We start from the raw sequence: 24,960 nt of genomic DNA, 5'->3' as shown, positions 1-24,960 counted from the left end.
GACAATGTCTTTTGGAATCTGGTATGCATGTTTGACTAGACTTTTGGAGACAAATAAAAAAATATTATACCCAGAAAATCTGAATTTAGTGAAATGTCATTGCAAGGTCAGTGTGGCTACAATTTAAGATCCAAGGTTGAAGGTTACGAGGAAAAAATTAATGGTACATGTAGATTGGGATCAAGTGTGCATTTTGCCTGGATAGCCTAGTTTTTTCTACTCATTTTGGAATTTCATCTACCAAGTGATCTTTTATGTGCACTACCCAATATGCAGGTACATCTCTACATTCAATCTTTATTATCTGTTTTTCTTAGAACTTACCCTAAATAATTTGGCATTTCTCTTTTGGAGGAGACATCATTACCGTTGTCTGAAAAATATTTTTTAAAGACAAAATTTATAATTGAAAGTCTTCATATAACGATAATTCTCAAAATTTTATTATACAGCTGTCAACCTCAGCCAGTTTTACCCTACATGTCAAATGACATGACTACTGTAGGTGACATATTATTAAATCGATAGACAAGTCTTATTGTTACAGTACAATGACATATGATCAGTTAAGAGACAAGTTATTAATAATAACCTGTGTTGACATGTACTGTTATCTACCCTCTAGCTATGTCCGTTACAATATAAATAGTAAACAATAGTTTATATCAACATTGTACTAAATAAACTACCATACAATTTCAAACATATGTGAAAGCTTCTTATACTGTTGCGCACTTAAAATTTTCAGCTTAGTTAGTTTGTATTTAAATCATTTTAAAATAGAAAAGAATGATCAAGTATTGCATATTGCATGTGTGAAATCCACTTCCAAATAAAATCTTGTAATTGCCAGTATACTGTACATGTTAATTAACATATTTTTTTTTTTTTATAAAAGTTTTAATGAGGTAATGAAATTTGTTTTTGAGGTTCTTTCACTAACTTTCAGGCAGCCACTTTAAAGGGCATATGGCTCTATTTTTGTAAACCTTGAATAAGACAATAATGGTTCAAAAAGCACATATTAATGTAATATAAATGTATGTGTAAAGTGATTTATATTCAATTTTTGAAAATGTTCGGTGAAATATGTGAACAGATCAAATGGAACAGCAGTCGTTTACGCCTGCTTAAGTGTATTTGACACATTTTTTAAATTATTATTTTGTTGTTTGTGAATCAGCCTTTACTAATTACTTCCACATTGGGTTGTAGGATACATTTTTATTTGTTCATTACAAAATGGCACCCGAAACCAAAGAAAACACGACTCGTGTAGTGATTATAAAATGTTAATTGTATCTTTTATTAAATATTTGATATAAGGATCCTATAGTTTCATGGCAAGATAACATCATCAATAGTGATTGAAATTCATCAATACTGCATTCTAATTCGGGTTTTTAATTTAGAATATGGAAAATATTGAGTTAGAGACTAAGCTCCTTTAAGAAGTAATCAATGCTAGCAGTAACTGAATTAACCATAATTTGATATTTCCTGCACATGTCATAAACAGTCTTATTGGATGTATTTGCAGGATAAACAGGATTTACATATTACAGTTTGTGTTTAATTAATATAGAAATCATGTCTTCCTTTACTAGATTATAATATAACACCTACAGAATAACAATTTTATTGATTAATTACATATCCCATACACCGGTTCATTAAATCACAAATAAGATGAATAATCAATACTCCCACAATACCAGTTTACATGTACACAAAGCTTTCTTCACTCCCACAATTAAAGTCAGCAAGATCTATTTTAGACATTAATAAAATAATATATTGATATTTAAAAATCACCACGCAACAGCAGTACAAATCAGACTTAGGTAGGTGGTTTAATTAACATCATAACATTTCAGGTATAAATACCCTTCACAAATGATATGCAGATCTACCGGTCTGTTCAGCATTTGCTACTCTTTTAAGGGAGTGTTGCTGTTCCTCCTCTGATATCTAAAATAATATATTATGAGGACAATCTACCCAACCTCAAAATCTATTTAATTTGACATCCTAAACCGAGATATATCTCTTCATACTTCAGGGGTTATTTTTTACTGGAATATAACCTTACATCATAAATATCATTTAGTCAACTAATTCTCAATAAACAATAAACCAAATCAAAGGATGTCATAAAAAAGATATATATGGGGTTTCATAACTGTGGAATATTTTATTTTATATCTTTATTTTATTCAACATTTGTTAGTTGTAGTTGTTTTAAAATATCTGTAAGCCTCATTAAAGCATGTCTGATTTCCCGTGTTAGATTACCATTTAGACATTTATTTCTATTCTCATTGAGATATTTTTTTTTCTAATAGATGTGTGGGAAGTTATGGCTTTGATTACTTTGAATAGAATGTTTGAACGAAAATAACTCAAGATAAAAGCCTTTCAGTTTACCACATAATCAGCTATAGTTTCACCGTCTACGCTTACTGAATTATTAAATCAAATGTGGATTTTTTTTCTACGCATCTGATGTAGCCTACACAAGCAGACATCCTGGATAGCAAGAGCTAAATGACAAAATGTACATAAAAAATCTTTTAAGGTAAACTTACAAGAGAGAACTCTAAAATTATCATTTCTATTTCTATCTAGTTTACCATGGGTATGCCTTGTTTGTACCCCTTTAATGAAATTACATCATTCAAAGATTTTATTTATATATTTTTTCTTGCGGTTGGGTGCAATAAAGAGTTGTAAACACAGATTTCTCTTCTAAAAACAGCTATTTGCACAAAGTCACATCAGAATTTATACATAAAAATCAAAATGTTTTCAAAGTTAACTGTAGTGTTTATCATGATTTAAAACACCTGCATTTTCAAACTTAAACACCTCACAGTTTTCATGTAAGCTTATAATAATTAAAAACAGAGACTTCATGCAAAAACACCTGTAATCTTTAAATAACTACCTTTACTGGTATTATTCTTCCTTAATCTATTGTAACAGAATAACAGGATCAAAGTTGTTTTTTCAAAATAACTGACTCCAGGATCAAAGTTGTTTTTTTTCAAAACCAATCACTTAGTTATAGGATTTCACAATAAAATATCTTGACAACATTTCCTGGTCAACAGTACAAGGATGTATCTACTAATACATGTCATTTTCTCATTACAACTAAATATTAATTTGTTTTTAAGAATAGGTGTACAATATCTGCAAATAAAACAATGTCTTGGTGCATCATGCATAGCCAACAAAAATATGCATACAATAATAATTTGAACTTACTGCAATTTTTTTTATATCTAAAATTTTCTATTAACAAATTATATAAATTAAATTCAAAGAGCTTAATTTCTTGAGGTCTAACAAAAAGTACATTTCATGTACATGCTTTGTCAATAAAATAACTATTTTTTTTAATCTGTTTTTTTTTTCAACTTATCATATCAGCACATAAAATGACCACATGAAGATGGTACAAGTATGTAATTCAAGCCAGCATTTAGCATTAAGTTTATACTCTACACCGATTCCACACCAAATTGATCAAATTATTTCAATGTATAACTGTTTATGTGTGTGTGTGTGTGTCTGGGGGGGGGGGGGGGCGGGGTTGCATTGTGGTTTAGTGTTGCGTTTCAAGCTCTAGCTGCACGGTTATCTCTGTTTTGCAGTCATTTTTTGAGGGTTGCCATATCAACCTTGTAGGTTTTCTACCACTATTCCGTTACCCCCAACACAAATGACCCAGCTGAGAGAGAGAGAGATGGGGTTTAACTGTCACTTGACACAACTAGGTCATTTTGGGACTAACATATGGTTCAATTTTATTTCAATAATTCGCTTGCACATAGGGGTCTTTAGCTTAGAAAACCCACGAGGTTGGAGAGGCGACCCATCTACGTATAACCGGGGATTCAATGGCAGCCCTTAGGATACAACATGCACACGCTAACCAATAACAAATAACGTTCAAAATCACTTTCAGATTTCTGCAATAATACGGAAACACCTGACAAATAATGAGCTGAAGCTAAATCATGTGAGATGACGTAAGAGGCGACACTCGGCAGAAAGTGACACCTTGTCAGACATTGATTTCGCCCCGAATGTTCTTCCATATCAGTATGAGCCAATTAGAAATGCGAGCAACAACGGTGACGATGATGGTTCAGAACATTCTACCATTTCTAGCGAAGAACAATCGTTGCAGTCAGAATACCTTGTCTTATCACAGTCCTTCACTTCATTTATAATATTCAAGCTTCATCAGCGAAAATATATCAGAGAAAAACTATTAATTCCAATACATTTACCCTAGCCTAATACGGTATAATATGCCCTAGCCTACTTTCTTTGTGCAACAATTGAACAAATTTCTATCACACTCATTTACCTAGTTAAATCTGACAGACTTCCAACATCTAGGACTATCTATGATCGACTGCAAAATCATCGACATAGACCTACACCTAATTTTTTCGTGGAAGACGCTTCGAAAAAGGGATATTAATTCACTTTACATTAGCATTTAGGCAGCCTAGCTGTGTTGTTTACATTTCGTTGCTATGGTTACATCAGTCATTTCTACACTAGATTTTGAAAGCGGTTGGGTTTCACCATAGAACTATGCACAGAAATATAACATAACTGCTATATCTTGATCGACATAATATTATTAAAATTTCACTGCTCAGTGCACTTTAGTACTTAGGCCAGGGTCGACTAGCCTAGTACATGTACTTATCTTGGTTGCACATTGCTTGCTGTAAGACCATCGAGTCGCAGTTGCACGTTCAAAATTAACAAACGTTTTTCTCGGGAACAATGTGGGCACGACATCTGGCTTGCGTTTCGCTCTTGGGTTTCTATATCCCAGTTCCTTCAATCGACCAGGATCATGAAATGCTCTGAACAAAGATGCGTGTTTTGCTGTGACCAGCCATTCTCGCCTTGTTGACATCGCTGTTTCCAGACCTTTCTGTGTATTGCCTCGCTCGGAAATTACAAAAAATGCTTCCTGATTTATTGTTGGTGCTATTAGTACATCAAAATGACAGAATGCAGTGCTCAGTTGCAATAGCCTTCTATAGGGAAATTCACAATGTCTGTCGTCTCTGATGTCACTCACGGAAAAAAACAAAATGAGGCTGCAGATATGCATAAATGTCAATTCAGGTTTTTTTGGTATATTTCTCCTTTGTAAAATTATTCAGAACTACTTTTAAAATTTCGCAGAGCCATAAATATTATAAAAGATTTCTTTTCATATTAAAACAACTTTTTGCAGCAGTATTCTCCTTTAATGAAATCAGATAAAACTTTTTTTAATTCAGCCGTGTGACAAAGATAACAGCTATTCCATTAATGTGGGGTCCAATGTGTGACATAGATAGTAAAATTTTAAGTAATCTCAATCACTGATAAAATCATACCATAATAGGAGTAATGTATGCCATTTGACGGACAGTAAGTTAGTGACTTCTCATTGTTGAGTATCAAAGAAAAGATATGAATGATTTTTACATAAGTTATGTGCAGATTTCGTGTGTAAAGGGACACAAAATCCTAAATTTATCTGCATGTATAAGAAATACTAATGTGTTTAAATTAAATGATGTATTATTATTCAGTTGAGGCATCTTCAATAGAAGTCTAAATGGCGTATGTTTTTGAGAACAAGTCTAACCAGCCAATGTCCATTACACGGATATTCCCAAATTCTCGATACAAACTGAAAAGTCTCTGAAGAAGTATTTTATAGAAATTATTGCAATTCAACAGGCTTTTTTGTTTTACTAATTTAAATAGTGCATATATCAATTTCATACAGATTGGATGATAACATTTGTCGTTTGAGGGTTCTCAAGGTTCAACAAAGTAAAACAAGGGTCATAACTTTAGAAGAAATTGACTGAAATTGTTGAAATCCAATATAGGCTTCTTTGTTTTACTAATTTAAACAATGCATATAAATTTCACACAGATTGGATGATAACTTTTGTTTTTAGTAGAGCATTCACAAGGTTCAACAAAGTGAAACAAGGTTCATAAAACACATCATAAACGGATATTGTTGAAATTCAGTAGGTTTCTACGATTCATTAATTCAAATGATGCATACAAATTTCATACAGATTGTCACAAGGTCCAACAAAGTGAAACATGGGCCATAACTCCAGGAGAAATTAACAAAAATTATTGAAATTAAAAAGGCTTCTTCATCTCACTAATGTAAACAACATTATCAATCTTAAAATAATCAGATGACAAATGTAGGCTGTAGAGTATTCACAAGAAATTGTGGACAACCGATGGATGTGGTCGTATAATAAAATAAAGATTTTTCAAAATTGTTCAAGTTTGTTTGACCATAACAATCCATATGAACTACTTGTAAATACTGAGTATTGCAGTTTCACTTGTTAAGGGACACCAAATGTTGATGACTTGCCTACTAATAATTTAATCAAACCATTTTATGTAGTGTTTACTGATTTAAAACTTGAACAATGAACAAACTTTCAAATAACAAAAAATTTAACACTTTCGACAATCAAAATGAGTCGCAGTCTTGGCATGTTCCTGAAGTAGTATACTCCTCACAGTGTTTCGTTTGATTAGACCTAATCCTACTCAACCCTGCCATAATGAAAGAAAATTTCTGTTCCAAATTATGACTGGTCAATAGTCCAATTAACAACCAATACCTATCATTCGGGTTTAACAGAGCTCCAATTATGTTTACATAATGGTTCGTCATGATGCACAAAATGTATTATGCCCAATTAACCAGTGCATAGCAGATTATTGCAAAAAAAACTAATTGCGTGACAAACGAGGCATGTTTGCGAATGACTTGTCTTCAACGCTCGGTATGAATTCCAGGTACTGGAAGATATTAAATTAATAACTTGATCATATGTACTGTTGGATTCACTGACCAGTTGTTAAGTAAATTTAAATCTTCTTTGAATATAATCCCCTGATGGAACATCGAATACACCAAGAAACAGTCATTAATTCCTGACAGAATCTCCAATGCTGAATTCCAATGACACATTGACATCAGTTGGAATTAGGTCATTAACATACAGTTTTAAATAGCATTTACCCGTATGATTTTTTGTTTTATACACATGCTGACAGGAGTTTAATTTTAAAAATATTGTTGTTATGATTAGAGGCTATATGACATAGTCGTACGGGATATCATTTTAAAGCAGTTTCAATTATGGTTGTCAAGACTGAAGTGATCATTGTGTGTGGAGTGGCCGTTAAACCCACATTTCTTTCTCTCTTTCTCAGCTCTGATCATTGTGCCATTTGTCTATCATCGACCAATGAAAATTTTTTTGCAAGTTACCTGATACTGATACTGATAGACAAAAAACTACAAATTGTGTTATAAGAAATGCCATGGTGCCATATCAGCTTAATTTGGCTACAGTATTTTCTGATACTGGCAATATTAGAAAAATGGTATTATTTTTGATCGACTGATGAAACACGAAGGTTTCCAACGAATAAACGAAGAAAGTAATTAAATATGAATTAAATTTGGAAAATTTTCAAATGGTTTACCCGTTTGTCGTTATTTTTGTGGTAATCACATAAATTAGTGTACGAGATTCTATCTCCATAACAAATTGCCAAGAATTATTTTTGTTGAGGTCTGATTATATTAAAGAATGAAAGCTCATAATTAACCTATTTCCTACCAGTACCTGATTTGACCCAATTCTGGCCAGTTCATTTCAAAATGGATTAAGAACCCTGATATAAACATATATGTTTAGTTCCATCAAAATCGGATAAGAATTGTGACCTGTACACTATCCACAAACAAAATGTGAACGGACGTCCGGAAGGGTGATGATAATATACGTGGGTGTATAAAATGCAAATGACACATTGTTACTTTAATTATGATTGAATTGGAATTCAATTGATGAAAAATGAATATAATAAACACTGACTTTAAGTATATATATGTCACTTTATGTTGGTATTTGGCACTTAAGTGTGATATAACTGCTAGAAAATTTTAATTAAATTATCTGCATACAAAGAAAAAATATGTAACATTTTCATATTTGAGGACGAAAATATAATGCAAGTTCTGAAATTTGAAAAAAATCAGATATTATGTGTCTTTGTTTAAGGGTTGCATATGTTACACAGGACAAAAATGTTAACCCAGATCGTCTTTAAGTTTTGAAATTTCACACAATTTTTAATGTATTATATCAGAAGACAGTTCATCTGAGCAAATATATAACAACATAACGATTTTTTACGTTTTTATGACAATAATACTTCTTAACAAAATCTACAAACTGTATTGCGCATGCAGTGTTTACTCTCATTTTGCCATGGTCATAGCATTACTCTAATGCAGAAACATGTTTTTTGCAATTTAGCCTCAGCATTTACTAAATTGGGACTATCAATGTCTTTTGTTTATCATTACCAAAATATTCCTTATTGTATTAATGGGCTTTAGTGAAATTCACAAGACTATCATTACGATTGGTTCCATTCTAACTATGATCAGCATTTACAGTAGATAGGTCTGCTGTTTCCTCATTATAATAACATTGGTTTTGTTACTGTTCAGAATTCAGATAGATCCATTTAGATAGTATTGTGATTGACATCTTCATTACCGATAGCATTTGATTCAAATTTAAGCTTATATTTTAGTAGGTATAAATTGTTCAAATTTCCATATTCTTGATTGCATTGTACTCGTCATTTCTAAGTTTTTCTGGGGACTTGTATTCATTTCCTTTTTTTTCTTTTAGTTTTGGAAAAATCATTACAAGAGTCTTCATCTGTTTGGAGAATGACCATGGGTGACTAATTTCACATACGGTAGCCTTTTTCATTATTATTTAATGCGTCAATAAATGCTTAGTTTAATAGTGTCCGTGCAAGGTAATAGTCACACAGTCTCAGAATTAAATAGAAAGGTTGACTTCAAATAACGTCTAGATGTCATCCAGGTATAGGATAATCTTTATCGGACCCTGTCTGCTGGAAACAATGTTTATAACCATTTGGAATACAATTGTCTTATGGCAGAACAAGGTTATGGTAGAATGTTGCTTAAACCGAAATTTAAAAAAACAAAAAGGATAAAAAGAGTAATATCAATATAATACTGTGTGAACAACTATGAAATAAAAAGTAATTTACCATCAAGATGACTTTTTTCGAGGGAGATTGGAGAAGTTTTTTCTGGTTTTACTACATTGTTCATTCCATTAATTGGTTTTAATTCTTCTCGATCGGATTTTTTCTTTTTTGTATGAGAAATGCGGATCTTTTTATTTGGTTGATTATCAGCAGTATCTTCAATTTGACGTTTCTGAAAAAAAAAACAGATGTATAAAAAAAGTAATTTTACAGTGAGATAAATTACAGTACAAATCTATTGAATCAAAAATTTTGACTGTGGTAGGGTTTTTGTACTTGTAAATTGCAGTAATAATCTGTTTTTTACGAAAATCTGGATTGCCTATACGACACCACGAAAGCTGATATAAATTCTGTCAGTTTAGTAACCATATATTAATACTAGTGTTGTCTATAATATTAATACCTTTATGTGAAGAAAATCCTTCAAGCAAATTTCAGGGGATGTTCAGCACTATTAAACTTTTGTTAAAGCAACATAAATGATCTCAGACATGTGTAACTTGTAGAAGCATTTTTAAATAATAAAATATTTCTATTTAAACCATTTTGACTCGTACAAGATGTTCTCTTATTAAATCTACTTCATAATTAAAATATTAACTTTTTGATTGTAATTCCGTAAATACTTATATACACATAGAACACAAGAATATGGAATACAACCACTGTTTATTACTGAGTGACATTCCAACTAGGATTCTCTAGTTTTCATGAAGCAAATCATAAAACTAGATAATCCAAGATGATATATTCAATGAGCAAGGCCTATTTAAACCAAGACAGACTTCATACCTGAGGAGCAGATGGACTCTCTGGATTACTAACAATACTAGCTGGAGAAGGGGCAGGAGAATTGGAGGCACTTCGATTTTCACCTTGTTGAATATTCTGTAAATTTCTAAAACACAAAAATAAGAAAATCATTTAAAATTGAAAAAAAATTCTGATAAAGACTTCTATGTAGCCTACATGTAACAAACAGTTGAAAATATATGTTCGAAAAAAACCTTTCGTTAAACTAAACAAGACAAATCTGGTAAGTTTATAGCTTTCAACAAGTTAAAACTGCTCCATTTTGTAATAACTATTTCTGGGTTAAATATAATCCCAGTCTTAAGTTAATTAGTAGAATCGATTTCTTTTTATTTAAACACAACACATTTTATCCAAGTCATTAAGAACCTGTGTTTACCTTTTCAGCAATTGGCGGTCAATATCGGTATAGAGTGACCAATCTTGGCGAACATCATTGTAGGCATGTTTAGCCAGACTGTAGCTATTGTCTTTACCAATAATGGCCACCTGTTTTAATATGGTACCTAAAGAATTCTTATCCTTTTCTTTGATTCCATCTGTAATTCATAGAAAACCATGACCCAATCACAAAGTTAGTTTTCCATAAAATTAGGAATGTTTTCAAAGCACTGCAACTACATTTAGAATACGAATTTGCAAAATATTATTAGAATACTGCTCTTTTTCTCTAGCTCATTTATTTCTGTAGTCGGTGACTTAGCTACCAATAAAAAGAAAATACAGTGGATTCATTTGGCAGGGCAGACTGATTATGAACTATTATTCTGCAAATGTCATGGAAACTGACACCTCCAGCATTGAGAGAACCATCTTGAAAAATAAAGAAATGAGCAATCAAGGAGGAAAATTTTGGCCGGACAGCAGCACTATGCCCTACTCTTATTCTGAATTCTAATTGTCAAGAGTTCTTTTATGTGTACGCCAATATATACACAGGGCCTTAGTTTGCCATCTTGATTTGAATGACATTAGACCATTACTTGCCATGCCCTGCAATGATATCACAACAGAAAATCTGAAGGAACCTTCTCAACCAACACTACTGTCTTACTCATATTTCAAATTCCAACTGTCGAATTAGAAAGGTAAATACATTATTTCACCATTTTATTTCCTTCATAGTGCTGGTGTATATTACATTGTGTAAGTTATTATCTATCAACTGTAACATAATTTACACTAAAGTTTACCTTTTTGTAATCTCAGATATAATTCAGGTTTTTTATAAGGTCTAACAGCTAATAAATGAATGATTCTATCTCTGAAATACAATATAAACACATTATTCATAACAGACTAAATATCTACAATATATTTATATCATACAAAAAGAAATGACATTTTTGGATTAATGCATCATGCAGAATTAAAAATTAATGGCTATAACATGTACTTTAACAATAATTTATCACTTGATTTATTTCTTCATGCATGAGTCGTTTTTAAAGTGTACTACTCCCATTCCATCTGTAATTTTCCAAAAGAAAATTGATCGATTCATGGGGAAACCACTTATACATTTCTTTCTATTGATCATAAACTATTTGCTTTGATACCAACAACATATTTTTCAAATGCAAATTGTTAGGGAATGATTTGACAGAATTGTATTCAAGTGGAACGGCCATCCAACCTGGTACAATTCTGTCAGTCCTGGTAACGGATATGGTGCAAGTAGAATCATAGCATCTGCAGCAATTTTTTTAAAATGGATCTGATCTTAATGAGAGAGTAAACTTCATTTTAACACATACCTGTAAGGTAACGCCATAATGGCTGGATTTACTTTGGTAGTATTTGTATTGGATACTGGAACAGATTTACCACTCGAAGACACACTGGATCCATTTCCCTGTCCAGTAGGCGGAGAATGATTTAATCCACTTGGTCTATTAGGGGAATGAGATGAACTCCCATTGGCAAGATTAGAACCAGAGAGTCTATGATTGGCTGAGCTAGAGACACTATTATTTGAGCTGGGTTTGTGCATCGGTCTCACTGCACAGGAAGGTTTGCTAGGCTGAGGTTTAACAACATTACTACTGATACTACTACTTGTATTTGGCAACACTTTCTTTACTTTTTTACTAATGTGACGACCACTAACTTTGATTTCTTTGGCACTGTAAGAAAAAATATTGACAATTAATATTCAAGACAAAATTATGGATTCAGAAATCCCTAACGTTTTATTTCTAGAAAACAAAGGTAGTCACCCAATTCAAACTGACCAAAATTTCCATATAGTTCTGAACATTGGCGTTTCAGTTTAGTACACATTTAGAAAACCTAGAACTAATATCAAGTTCTAATTATTTTCTAATGGTGTAATATAATTATCAAAAACAATATGCATCCAACAAAATGACATACTACAGAAGGATTGTGACGGACAATTTTGCCTGAGTACACATATTTCCATAGTTAGGACTATCTTTCACACTAAACTGCTTATATTAAATATATTCAATTGAAAGACACTGAAGATCACCTACCAATTTTTTTTACTTTCTTCTTCAGCAATTGTCATCCGTTCCCGAGTTGTTTTATAAACATCCTCTGTAGCACGAATTCCCATTCTATACTGCATACTTCCTGGCAGTCTTTCCAACTTTCCCTTGTTTCTAAAAATTTAAAAAAAAAAAATATCAGTTAAAAGCTGTACTTGACATGGTTTGATCAGTCACGTTGCATGTATTAAAAGGGAATTGTACTTGCAACCACTTGAAAATAAATCATCAAATAACAAATTGATTCACTACTCAACCCAAGATTTCCTTAACTGCTGATAAACATGATGCTCATGGACTGTCTCACAGGGTTACATTTAACTTAGTAAGTTCAATAGAGTTGTAATGTAAAGTAAAAGTAGTCTACTTTAATACCAATTAAAAGATCTGTGTCATTATATTTAGCTCATCAAAAACTTACTTATAATTTGACTGTTCAATACAGTCAAAACTGCCATTGGGATCTTTGGGAACTTCAGAAATAAAAAACTGGAATGAACTGACAGGTCTTGGGTCCTCAGAGGTAGACCTGGATGGAAATTGTAGCACCTAGAAAATAGAATTCTGCGAATTAAGTCAAATGTTGGCTTTACGAGACATTTATTTTCCAATTAGCATCTGGATGAAGGTGTGTAGACATTTAGAATTTCAAATCAAAAGAAATAAAGTTATTATCTACAGCTAAATTTTCATGGAAAACTGGGCTAATGAAGACAGGCATATGTGATACAGTGTGTTATTGGGGTAATTTTGCACGGACAGTAAGCCAAAACATACAATCTTCATCAAAATCTTTGATGGGCATCTTTTTAATCTGACTGAATCCAAGCAGGGAGATTATCTTTTGTTGACATTTTGATTTTCTTCATTAAATATTAAATAATTAATTCAAGTACATTTTAGTGTGGATTTGGTGATGATCTGAGGTTTTAACTTTCTCTTACAAAAAATAATAAGACTTTTTTTTAAATTCAACTTACTCCTTTTTTGCCATTAAATTGGATAGATGGTCTTCTATTGGTTCCAACCTGAAAAATAACCACAAAGTGTTATTTTATATCTTTATAAGTTTAAATGTGCTCAAGGAACCCTGTTCAGAATATTTGGTTTACACCTCACAAAATATAAATTCTGACACTTAAAATATTCAAATAAATTTGCACTATAAAAACCTTGTAAACCTCTTTTACAAACAACAATATACTGACTTGATTTTATTTTTAGCCTTTTAAAGCAATGAATTAAACCTTCATTTATCAATACCTACCTACTGCAAATAACAGGTTTTGATTCCTTGCCAATAAGTTCAAGTTTTATGTCTAATCCATCAATGTTGGGATAAAAAAAAATAGTAATTTTATTTCCATTTTGTACCATCTTCACTTACAACAGTTTTGCCATTGGCTATGTTTATCATAACTTTACCGACTTATGTCAGCTAATCAAATTTAACCATATTAACATAACATGGTAAATTATAATGTAAGCTGCACCTTAAAACACCCAATTAATTTAATATCGGTATCAGAAAACTTCTGATAAAATACAAATTAAAAAATATGACCTCAAGAATATTGCGCACATTGGATGATGCATATTTCTAATAGTTTTCAATTCCATCATCAAATAAAGTAACATCATTCTTTCTTTTCCTTTATCTTTTAAACTAAACATTTTAATACAAAAAAAACTTGCATACAACTTTAAAAGTTTAATTCTCTAAAATCTTTCAGTCAAAAAACAAAATTGAAAATTGTTTATTTTGTGAAGAATGCGTAGGCCAATGAAAATTAAACAAGAAGATGGTTGAATACAAGAATCGATATTTTGAGAATGGAGAGCAACAAGTTTTATATTTATCCTATAATTACAACAAACAACATGCAGCTATCCATTGTCATTACCACTGACCTTTTCACCTATTCCAAAAGAAGAAATTTTTTCCTTTGGCTCTGTTCTTTGTTTTCTAATCTTATGAGCACAAATAAATATAAAGTCGGGCTATATACAGGTCACAGTAATCTTTACCCATCATTTTACATGTCATTTAACCTTTTGACTGCAGTCATGGATTAGTGAATGTGTCTAGAACAAATCTTGCCAATAGATTTACATGATGCTGTTTTATAACATTATGATAAATAGCACTCACATATTTGACACTTATACATGTACTGTATATCATTTGTAGATTTATGTGCTACTTGGATTTGATAGGATAAAAAAAAAAGGAAATGAAAATGAAATGAAATGGGGTTTAACGTCGTACTGTTCTGCTCTGACTGGGCTAATGATGACGGGATATATAAAAATAAGAAAGGGAAAAAAAAGAGATGAGTCACTAAAAATGTGCAATTGAGTGTACCACATTCTTTCACAATAATATCTTGGCTTAAAATGATTAAAAACACATACAAGAAAGAACCTTTAATGCAGTAAAAAAAAATAGAGAATCCCATGACAAGAAATCAGTCACATGCGACCTAAACATCAACCTACATTTGATTTCATCATAGATGGTATCACTTATAAGTTACATGTAGGCTACCTTCCTGCACTTGAGATCTTGATAACATGAATTTATCAAACTACTGTGATTGATGATAGAGTCGTGCATAAAAGACAAACTGGTCATACCAATTGGAATTTTAGTTCTTCAGGAACACCTCCTAAATAAAATGTGTTCTGACATAATAGGATAACCATTCTTATAAAACTTTGCACCTACTTAAAATTTTTATGTTCACTGACTTGTTTGGAAATTTTTGCCAACAATAAGAAGACAGAAAATAGGAAAAGGTCCTGCTTTTCACATCACTTCACCATCAACAAGAACTTAGAAGCCACAGTCATGTATCAGTATGAAACTTGGAAAGGGAAAAACCCATTTTATAGTTCATGTAGTTTTAAAGTAATAAGTACTCTCTCATTACACACTGTGACCTAGTATGAACTATACATATATGTATATACCTGCATCCTAATACATTTACATATATATTGTGTACTATATTTCAACTCTTATCTGTATTTAAGTTTAAAAGCATGATTTACGGTCACAGGTTCGCAAAGCCTATTTTCTGACAGTCAATGTTGTCATGACATATATATACATTCAGGAAGCTTACATCAGTAAGCTTAGAATATTGGTACTGATTTCATTAGCTAGGATAATGAACTTTAATATGTCGATCATAATATTATTACAATATCACACTATTCAATAGCATACTTTACACATACATTTTCAAATTAGGGTCAACGAATATACTGTTATATCAAATAGAATACATGTATGTATGCTTGCAAAGTTTAAAACAACTCCGTTAAAATCAAAGATAGGTTACCTAGCAATGAAACAAACATCCACATTTATCACAATTCTTTTAAAGGTAATGGGGACATTTGAAAGACTGAAAACTGATGTACATGCAACAATCAATTCAGTGACTATCAAATTTGACTGTTTTCCAATCTGATTAAAATACAGATCTATATTTCATTTTTTTTTTTTACACTTTCAATGGCCTTTACTATTGTAGCGGAAGGTCGCGTCAGAGTTCATACGAGCAGCTTTTGAGCCTATGACATCAACCAATCAGCGTTGATGGTTCTAGTGGGTTACCCACAGTTCTGTGCAACTAAGACCAAAAACTCGCCATAACAGACCGTTTCATTGGCTAATCCCTCACATCATCCAGAACACGGGTTATATATAACAACTCTTCCAGATTTTAGTGTAGTACAGACAAGTAAAATGAAATTTTGAACTACATGTATAAAAAAACAAAACGAAATAAGATCTGTGTTTTAATAAGATTGCATCAATATTGTGTACACAGGACCTTGGTTTTTTGTCCAATCCAAATGACTAGACAGTCGCCTTGTCAGACCCTCCGCCCTCACATTATACAGAACTCTTCCAAATCCTAGTGTACTAAAGACAAGTAAAATGAAATTTTGAACTACAGAAAACAAAACAAAATAGGATCTGTTTTTTTTTTAATCAGATCAACTGTTTTCTAGTTCTTTCTAGTGCCAACATTTATTCTACTTCTAGGTAATTGGATGATAATTTAAAATCTGTAGAGTTATAGGAAATTGTTTAAAACATACATGTAACATGTACTTGTAAGTTGTATATAACTCTATAAATTTCGAAGGGTCCACAAGATTTTAAAAAGTGATCAAGGGCAATTATCTACCGGATCGGAGGTACTTCTTTGTCTCATGAACATAAACACTGATCACTGTGTATTGGTAATAGATGATACCCAACCTTAACTTCCCTATTATGAGTACTTCGTCTAATACTCATAAATACTATGTAAGCTTATAAATTTCAATTCAATTGGGTAACTTTAGTTTCTAGAGCGTTCAAAAGATTTTTTAAATTTATCAAGAGTCATACTTCATAATCATACAGTAACCTAGACGAATTAATGGAAATAGATTATCAATTAGTTTTTTTTATAAAGTTAGATACTCTAATACCATCTCTATTTTATGCATACACTGAAAGACATGTAAATAACACATTTTTAAACAACTATTTTTATAAACAATACATTTGTCAGATTAAAATAATTCAGCAACGAAGCTGCACAGTTAGTGTCATATGACAATTACCTCTCTATTTCATATTTGCACATGTCCATCCGTTACGCAATGTGACATATTTCAATTTTAACAGCCTATGAATAACCCAAATTGAAGAAAACATGTGCTAATACTAGTGTGTCAAGTTTTATTTATAAATGTTTAAAATATCTTATCCTATCATATGTCTTAGATAGCCTAGTTACATGTACTTGCTGTATTGACAATTCATATGGCTCACTAATGTACATACAAATGTATTTAATACTACATGTAATACATGTAGTGGGTCGGAGATAATAATGACAGTAATAACAGGCATAGCCATGAATATAAAAACAAGGTTAAGGGACTGTAACACATATTTCAATATTTTCAAAAATAAATTTGAATTTGTAAGCTCAATGCAAAAAGATTGCAAGGTCTTGTGCCCTCAACATACCAAAAGTGACAGTAATCATAGGCTACACAATGTCATGTATAAGTTTACTCTATTACAAAATGGACATGTATACATGTGTTTTCATCAGAAACATTACATGTAATGTGATTTTCAACCATTATCTGGATGGGAAAATGTCTACAGTAGACCTATGAAGACGATAAAATACTCTAAAATAGATTTCATACTATGACGGAATGGGATTTACTTGGATTATAAATTTAGTTTTTCCCCAGTTCACTTATTTGCCAAGAAATACCAAAGGAATCATTTCACAGCTTTTGACATCTCTTGGGAAACTGGTGTGAGTTCGAGGATTGTTGTACTTGGAAACTTTTTGCACCATTTGGATGTGAGCCCCAGTGGCTTAGTATTAAGGAAAGGCTCTCTAACATGGGGATCAAGCATTCAATTCCAGTATTCAAGCCCGGGCAGCAGGCTTCTCAAAAGACTGTGTCTAGTCATTTGGATGGGGCATAAACAAAGGTCGTCCTGTACACACTGGCATGCATGTAAAAGAATCCTCGATATAAGAGTTAAGTAAGGCTAGATACCAGTTACAAAGATCAGTCAAAATGGTGATTGGTGTGACAGAGACTAGATCTGATCAAAACTCAAGGCTGACAAAACTACATGTAGGGTAGGCCTATTAACATTAGTACAGTTCTATTGAAATATTAGTTACAAGGGACAGTAAGCTTGACTGCTAGTAGATCTATATTGTCATCAATATATTGGTTGTCACTTAATCTTATCAGGAAACAGATGCTACCAGAATATAATGACGTACTGCTTGTCATTTCAATACAGCCATTCGAGCATCCAATAATGCATGTCAGCAGATATTTAGACTACTGTATTTACCATCTATCTGTATAACTTCCAAAAATTTTGAGACAAGGATACAAGCAGTAGATTAGTAGTATACCAGGTACAATTTGCTTACTGCCTTGTTCATAGAAATTTCAGTTCTAATTTTTCAATAAATTTACACTACAAATACATACTTCACAAGTAATAAAGATCCTATAGCATTCTAATTCAGAATGACTTATATAGGATTTTATATTACTCCAACAATGATAAGAGTTCCAAATTTTTTCTAGTTAAATAATTAATCTAATCTAATAGCCTTATTCATTGATCAGATAGTTGTTCAATCAACCATGATATTACACAGGTTCACACCTTTTTTTTTTTTTTGCCTTAAAGATACTTTCACACAAAAGTATTTATCAGGTGGTTATTTCCAATAAAAGTATGACAACTTTGTTATGGAAAGTGGAGACACCCAATCTTAATAGCAAAATATTGGATTCCTTGATCAACATCCATGGAGCACACACACAGGACAAAAATGAGAGAGTGTCACTGATTGGCAGACTGACAACTAAGGGCTGCCTGCTTGAGTGACATCAAAGGTTGCATGCAAAGATTCTCTCATCTCTCAGCATTAGGGAGCACTTGATATATATATACATGAATTTGATGGTGAGCAGATGTTGAAAAGTGGGAGACTTAAACAAATTCTCCTTTGGCTTTGAACCCATTGCTAGGTACTGAGACAGCCAAGTCACATGACATAAACATGACTTCTTTTAATAGGTTTTTTATAGCTTGGGGTATTTCATTGTGAATACAATGTTTTGAGAAGGATTTGAAGCAAAATTTTGATTGATCAATTAGTTTGAATATGTTTTTAATCCTAACATATATCATCAAATCACCCAGTTTGTACATGGGAAGTTATCTTTAAGACATTCAACTATATTTCAGTAATTCAATAATTCAGAACACCTATTCATACATGTACACAGCAGGGTCCTTACATGTATTTCTGGAAAACTCCATATCCTGTCCTTTCAGCAGGACTTGAAAGAGTTTTTATGTCCACTCGACACAAGATAATTTCGGGACTGACATAGTATAATTTTATTTCCATGATTCGCTTGTACTCGAGGGTTTATAGCAGTGGTGGGAACAGGAGAAAACCCACAAAGCACAAGGTTTGGCAGGCGATCAAATTCCCTGTCTCATACAAGCTTGACTCAATGACAGATCTTATGATCTAAAGAACTGAAATAGCAAGCAAATGATAATTTAATTGGAGTATCAAACTACTGTACATTAAATATGCACACTTTCATGTACTTCAAAAGAGACACTTATAAATTTCCATCCAATTGCAACACTGTAATTTAACTGTCTCAGTAAATTTCTTCTTTTACCAGTAGGCCTAGGTATCACGTCATTTGGGACTCACGTCATTTGGGACTCAACATAAACGACATTTGGGACTCAGTTGACGACGTTTGGGACTTGATTAGTGTCAATTGGGACTCAACACAAACGACATTTGGGACTCAATATATACGACAGTTGGGACTATTTATTTATGAGATATATAGTAACAGCTGTCTTAGTTGTCTTTCGTTTTATTTAGTTGATCGGCGATTGTTGAGACCGCGATAAACACTGCTAGTGAAAACGGTATAACTGCAATCAACACACGGCTGCCATTCTCGATGATTGACAACTCACGTTTTCCTCATCCACCAAAGAACCGTTAGGTTTCTTTGAACATACTGCAATAACATCGGGATTATCAGTTAATCAGCTTTAATTATCCCGCTTTGATCGTTGCCATTTCTTATATTTTCCACAAAAAAACTTTGCCTTGTACGCACTAATTTATCGATTGGTATTGCCATCTACGACAAGCATGTCAACGTGCAGCTCACGGATTATCGTTAACAATTTCCAGGGGCTTGAAAAAAAAGATTGCATGTAGTGTAAATATTTATTTTGTTTTTTGTGTAGGTCATTTTCAAATAAATTAATCCGCATATTATTCGTTTTAAATAAATATATAACTTTAATGAGAAACGATGATTATCAAAGAACCGTAAGTGCAACTAATGTTTTATCGTTTGGTTGAGCCTTTTACTAACCACGTGTTTCATGTTAATAAATATTTTCTTTCGTGTTTTGAATTGGCCTATTTCTAATAAATTATCCCGAGTCCCAAACGTCGTATACCCGAGGCCCAAACGACGTATACCAAAGTCCCAAACGTCGTATACCCAATCCCAAATGTCGTGGTCATAATTTTTTGAGTCCCATTTTCATCTACATGATCAGAAAGAACTGTGAATCGATTAAGTTGCTAATAAGCTTATTAATTTTTATAAAATTATGGGTATGTCTATGCACAAAACAAAAATATACTGGTAGTGTTCGGTAGAAATAGATGCTTCCTAAATTATACTTACAGCCGTAATAAATACTTTAAGACTAGTATTACGTAGTAATGGTATTTTGTTATTCTAAAGACCCTGATAAAGTTATATAAATGACCCAATACAATTCAGTTTTATCATTCTGTACCTCGATATCCACTGTCCTTTGACTCCTGTCACACACTGCAGTCATGGTATTGCTATTACCAGTAGGGTAGTGTAAATTTAGTCAACAGCTGTCCATATTTGACAAGTAATCTGTTGAAAATCTCACAATAATAAAAAAAATCCAACATATGTTTTCTTGTATATCACATTCCTTACTTGTAATAAAAAAAAATCATCTTTTAAAACCTAAGAATTCATATTTTAACAGTTCAAACACTAGTCTGCAATATTTTAGGCCTACATTCTCATACTTCACTTCAGATTTCTATTCCATATGGCTATCACTGCCATGAAAGACAAAATAACAAATTCATATAATGTATCAATTTCATGTAAAAATTATATCATTAGGACTACATATTCACACAGAATTATGTGATTCATAAGTGACATTTTCCTATTAAAACATTACAGACCTTTTATCAATTTAGATTCATTACAATATGTTGTGACTAGTTCAGTTGCCTTTTCTGTGTCAGCAGTAAATATGGTACTTCGCATTCACAGTTATATGGATATGATTTATGATGTGATATTACAAATAACTATTTAGTTAAGCCACTATTCATGCTATAAGCACTATATATTAATAAATATCCATAAAATTATAGAGAATTTCAGAAGAAAATCAAGACCGTCTGTCTTTTAATTTTTTGCGAACTCAAGCATTTTCGCCGTTTCGTCAAAGATTGTCCTTATTTAGAGTAGTTAAAAAGGATATTATCATATTCTTACTTTGATTTTAGAGAACTCTTCTATTGCTCGCAACGCTGAATCGGTTAATTTTACATGAATCACAGTTTTTTGGTCGATGGAAGTTTCGTTTGAGATGAGACCATAATCGTGTCCTTCCACCAGCGCAGCCATGTTGGTCTGAGCTAGCCTCGCTTTCAATAGTCCAATCAGCTGTGCGTTACAACATTGTAGCCAATATTATTGCGTAGGCTACTGTAGTCAAGAACTGTCTTGTCTAATAAGGCATCAAAATACCGTTCGACATACAAGCCGCGAAATAATGGACTTGTGATTATTCGAATTTGTTCTATTGTTAATAATTGACTTCATTGTTTCTCCGAGCATTGTTAACTGCATTAGAAAAAATATAACGAAGTGATTTGACAAACACACTTGAAACTACATACGTACAATATAGGCCTGCTAGTGGTCTACTGATTAAAATGGAAAAACAAGTCTATAATATTAGGCCTACACTTTCTAGATTATGCTTAATAATTTAAAAACGTGGAACTAATTTATAACCTTAATATATCTAACAATTTTCTTTAAAAAAAATAAACAAAAAGGCTGGGGGGGGAGGGGAAATATTTGCGACCTTACGACTGCAACTTTCTGAGAAAAACATTTTATATGAATAAAAGGAATTCGGCTATTTGAAATTGGTTGCGGTAATGGTGGGGTAGCAACAAAGTATGAGACTTTTCATAAATACATGTATTTGTGTATTACCCAGATCTACTATTGGAGAAACTTCCATTTTTTATATATTTTTTTCTATGTCGCAGAATTATTCCCTAAAGAGATAAGCCGGAACAACGCCCCGTTCACACAACCACGATCTCTGACACAACATGACAAAGGTTTGGGGATGAGTTTAATTTGCATTAGACAAAGATTTTCAGAAACAGTGTGTATTTCTTATGAACCAGCGTCTAAATACGCTACAGCAAAGGTTCGGTATGGGGATATAATACGTTGTATTTCATGGTCGTCCATTGCAGTGGACGCAAATATGACCACCGTACAGTAGACTGTACACTGATTCAGTTCTAAACTGTGACGTACATGTGGTCCTTTATATATATATCAGTCAAGTATATTACATAAAAGTCCGTAATACAAAAATTTACGTCGATCAGGTAGGCTTACGTGTATTACATCATGAAATATACTTATATAATAATGAGTGAAATATACTCTCACTTTACCTATATATAGCCTATATCACATTAACCTACTTACATACATTGATTACTCTATCTACTTGTGGTTTCAGGTCACAGTCATGTTTATAAACACCTTTCCTTTTATTTAAATAAAATCATACAAAACGAATATAAGCATAATTTACATAAATATTGTCTATCGTATCGTGTTTTGATTAGTTTTAGCAAAACGACAAAGAGGTGCGGACCAGGTTTGGTTAGATTTATTGGGGGCTAAATCCATAAAATAACGAATTGGAAAAGGGCATATTGTTTCCATATACAGTTCGGATTGGTCTTACAGTTTCTTAATGTGCCACGAAAGTTATAATATCTTTCTATTCAAGATAAGCGCCCCGTTATAGCTTTTTTGATATAAACGGGACCTCGTCATTTATTTGTCAATCTGTCATAAAACATTTTTTTTAAGGGGGAGAGCGGGCAGGGAAAACCCACGATGTTAGACAGGCGACACTCATCTTTGTCGCATAAACGTGTGGGGTCGAAACCGAAACCACCCATTCGGCCACTCAATCCAATCTTATTAAAAGAATAATGGTCCAGAATTATGCAAATCAATCAATTCAAACTTTAGTATGGTCATTTACAGTTTACATATAGGATACTGTTGATTCCACCATGCGCCGTATATGGATGGCTGTTTGTGTATCTTAAACAAAGTAACAATAATTCTGCTATATTTTTCGTAAAATCCAGCCAATTCTTCATGAATGATTTTTTTTTAAATCCCGGTTGTCATTAATTCCATAGTAACAGCATATTTCAGGAATTTTTTTTTTCTTATATTTTTATACATGTGAAGAACGATCGTGAAAACTATGTATACTTGTGAGACTAACCACGCTAGTTTCTTTTATTCAAACACAATCAAGTTCGATACTGAGGAATTTGACCAGCAAGTTTGTTGGCTATAATAGTGATTTCCTCAAATGTATATTTGGTGTTCTATAAAGGCTACGCACATCCTGATGTGTACACGACTCCCTATAGCTAATTGGACCAATGGTTTGAACCGGAATTTTAGAAACCGACATCTAATGACATGGGTAGAATTTCCAAAATAAGTTTCAAATTTTCAGATTGTAAACGGGAATTTGGTTTTTATACCATTTTAGGGAGATAAGTTATTAAACTCCAGCCATGAAAACTTTTATAGAAATTTATCAAAGAAGTGAAGTTAAGGGGCCTGTACCTGTCGCCATCAACGAGCAATTTCAATAATATTCACAAGATGTCAGCAAACCATTTACGAACCCGAAAGGACTGTTTACACGATTTCCGTCTTATTCGATGCTCGTTACCATATCGATTTTTTACTACTTTCTGTTTCAATATTTATATTTCCATGGTGTCAATAATTTGCAAGTAAATTGTTCTGTCTCACACCTGAATGTCTGCCTTATTTCCTAACCCATCTACAGATTTATGGCGTTCCGATTTACGGGAGAGTCTGAAAGGTAAAGGTCACTGGTTTTTGTCAGGTTTCCCCAGTCATAAACGGCAGATGCCTGATGATGGTCATTTGGAGTTGAGTACTTCCGAGACATTGTGGCGCAAAAATACACTTCGATTCTGGCGCAAAAATCACATTTACCTTGCACTTGCATTTTACGTCGGAGATAATACATCTATGGTGGCCTATCGTTATCATTCAGGATTTAACAAAATTTCTTTAAAAACCTAAATAAAATGAAATGAAAATGAAAATGAAAAGCAAAATCAAAATCAAAAGTAAATTAAAAGCAAAAGTTCAACCAAAAGCAAAAGTTAAATCAAAACTAAAAATTAAATCAAAAGCAAAAATAAAAGTAAAAGTAAAACCAAAATGTAAATTAAAATCAAAACACAAATGAAAACTAAAATCATTTTTAAAAGTAATTTGAAATGTAAAGCAAAAGTTCAACCAAAAGCAAAAGTTAAATCAAAACTAAAAATTAAATCAAAAGCAAAAATAAAAGTAAAAGTAAAACCAAAATGTAAATTAAAATCAAAACACAAATGAAAACTAAAATCATTTTTAAAAGTAATTTGAA

At 32.3% G+C, this 24,960-nt stretch overlaps 1 protein-coding gene across 1 annotated transcript in view; it reads right to left on the bottom strand.

Moving 5' to 3' along the window:
• LOC126818392 (RNA polymerase II elongation factor ELL) overlaps positions 1–21,831 on the bottom strand; it is a 29,203-nt gene extending 7,372 nt beyond the window's left edge. Inside the window, exons 1-10 of the mRNA XM_050545794.2 lie at positions 21,699–21,831; positions 13,496–13,543; positions 12,937–13,064; positions 12,501–12,629; positions 11,760–12,128; positions 11,196–11,266; positions 10,382–10,541; positions 9,982–10,087; positions 9,187–9,358; positions 325–373 (exon numbers count right to left, since the gene is read on the bottom strand). Coding sequence (XP_050401751.1) covers positions 325–373; positions 9,187–9,358; positions 9,982–10,087; positions 10,382–10,541; positions 11,196–11,266; positions 11,760–12,128; positions 12,501–12,629; positions 12,937–13,064; positions 13,496–13,543; positions 21,699–21,830 — 1,364 coding nt within the window. The 5' untranslated portion in view covers position 21,831. The remainder of the gene's footprint in view (positions 1–324; positions 374–9,186; positions 9,359–9,981; positions 10,088–10,381; positions 10,542–11,195; positions 11,267–11,759; positions 12,129–12,500; positions 12,630–12,936; positions 13,065–13,495; positions 13,544–21,698) is intronic.
• Between the last annotated feature and the right edge of the window lie 3,129 nt (positions 21,832–24,960).

Source organism: Patella vulgata, chromosome 4 (assembly GCF_932274485.2).
Source record: "Patella vulgata chromosome 4, xgPatVulg1.2, whole genome shotgun sequence".
Taxonomy (NCBI): Eukaryota; Metazoa; Mollusca; class Gastropoda; family Patellidae; genus Patella; species Patella vulgata.
This window is presented reverse-complemented; position numbering and strand designations above follow the sequence as displayed.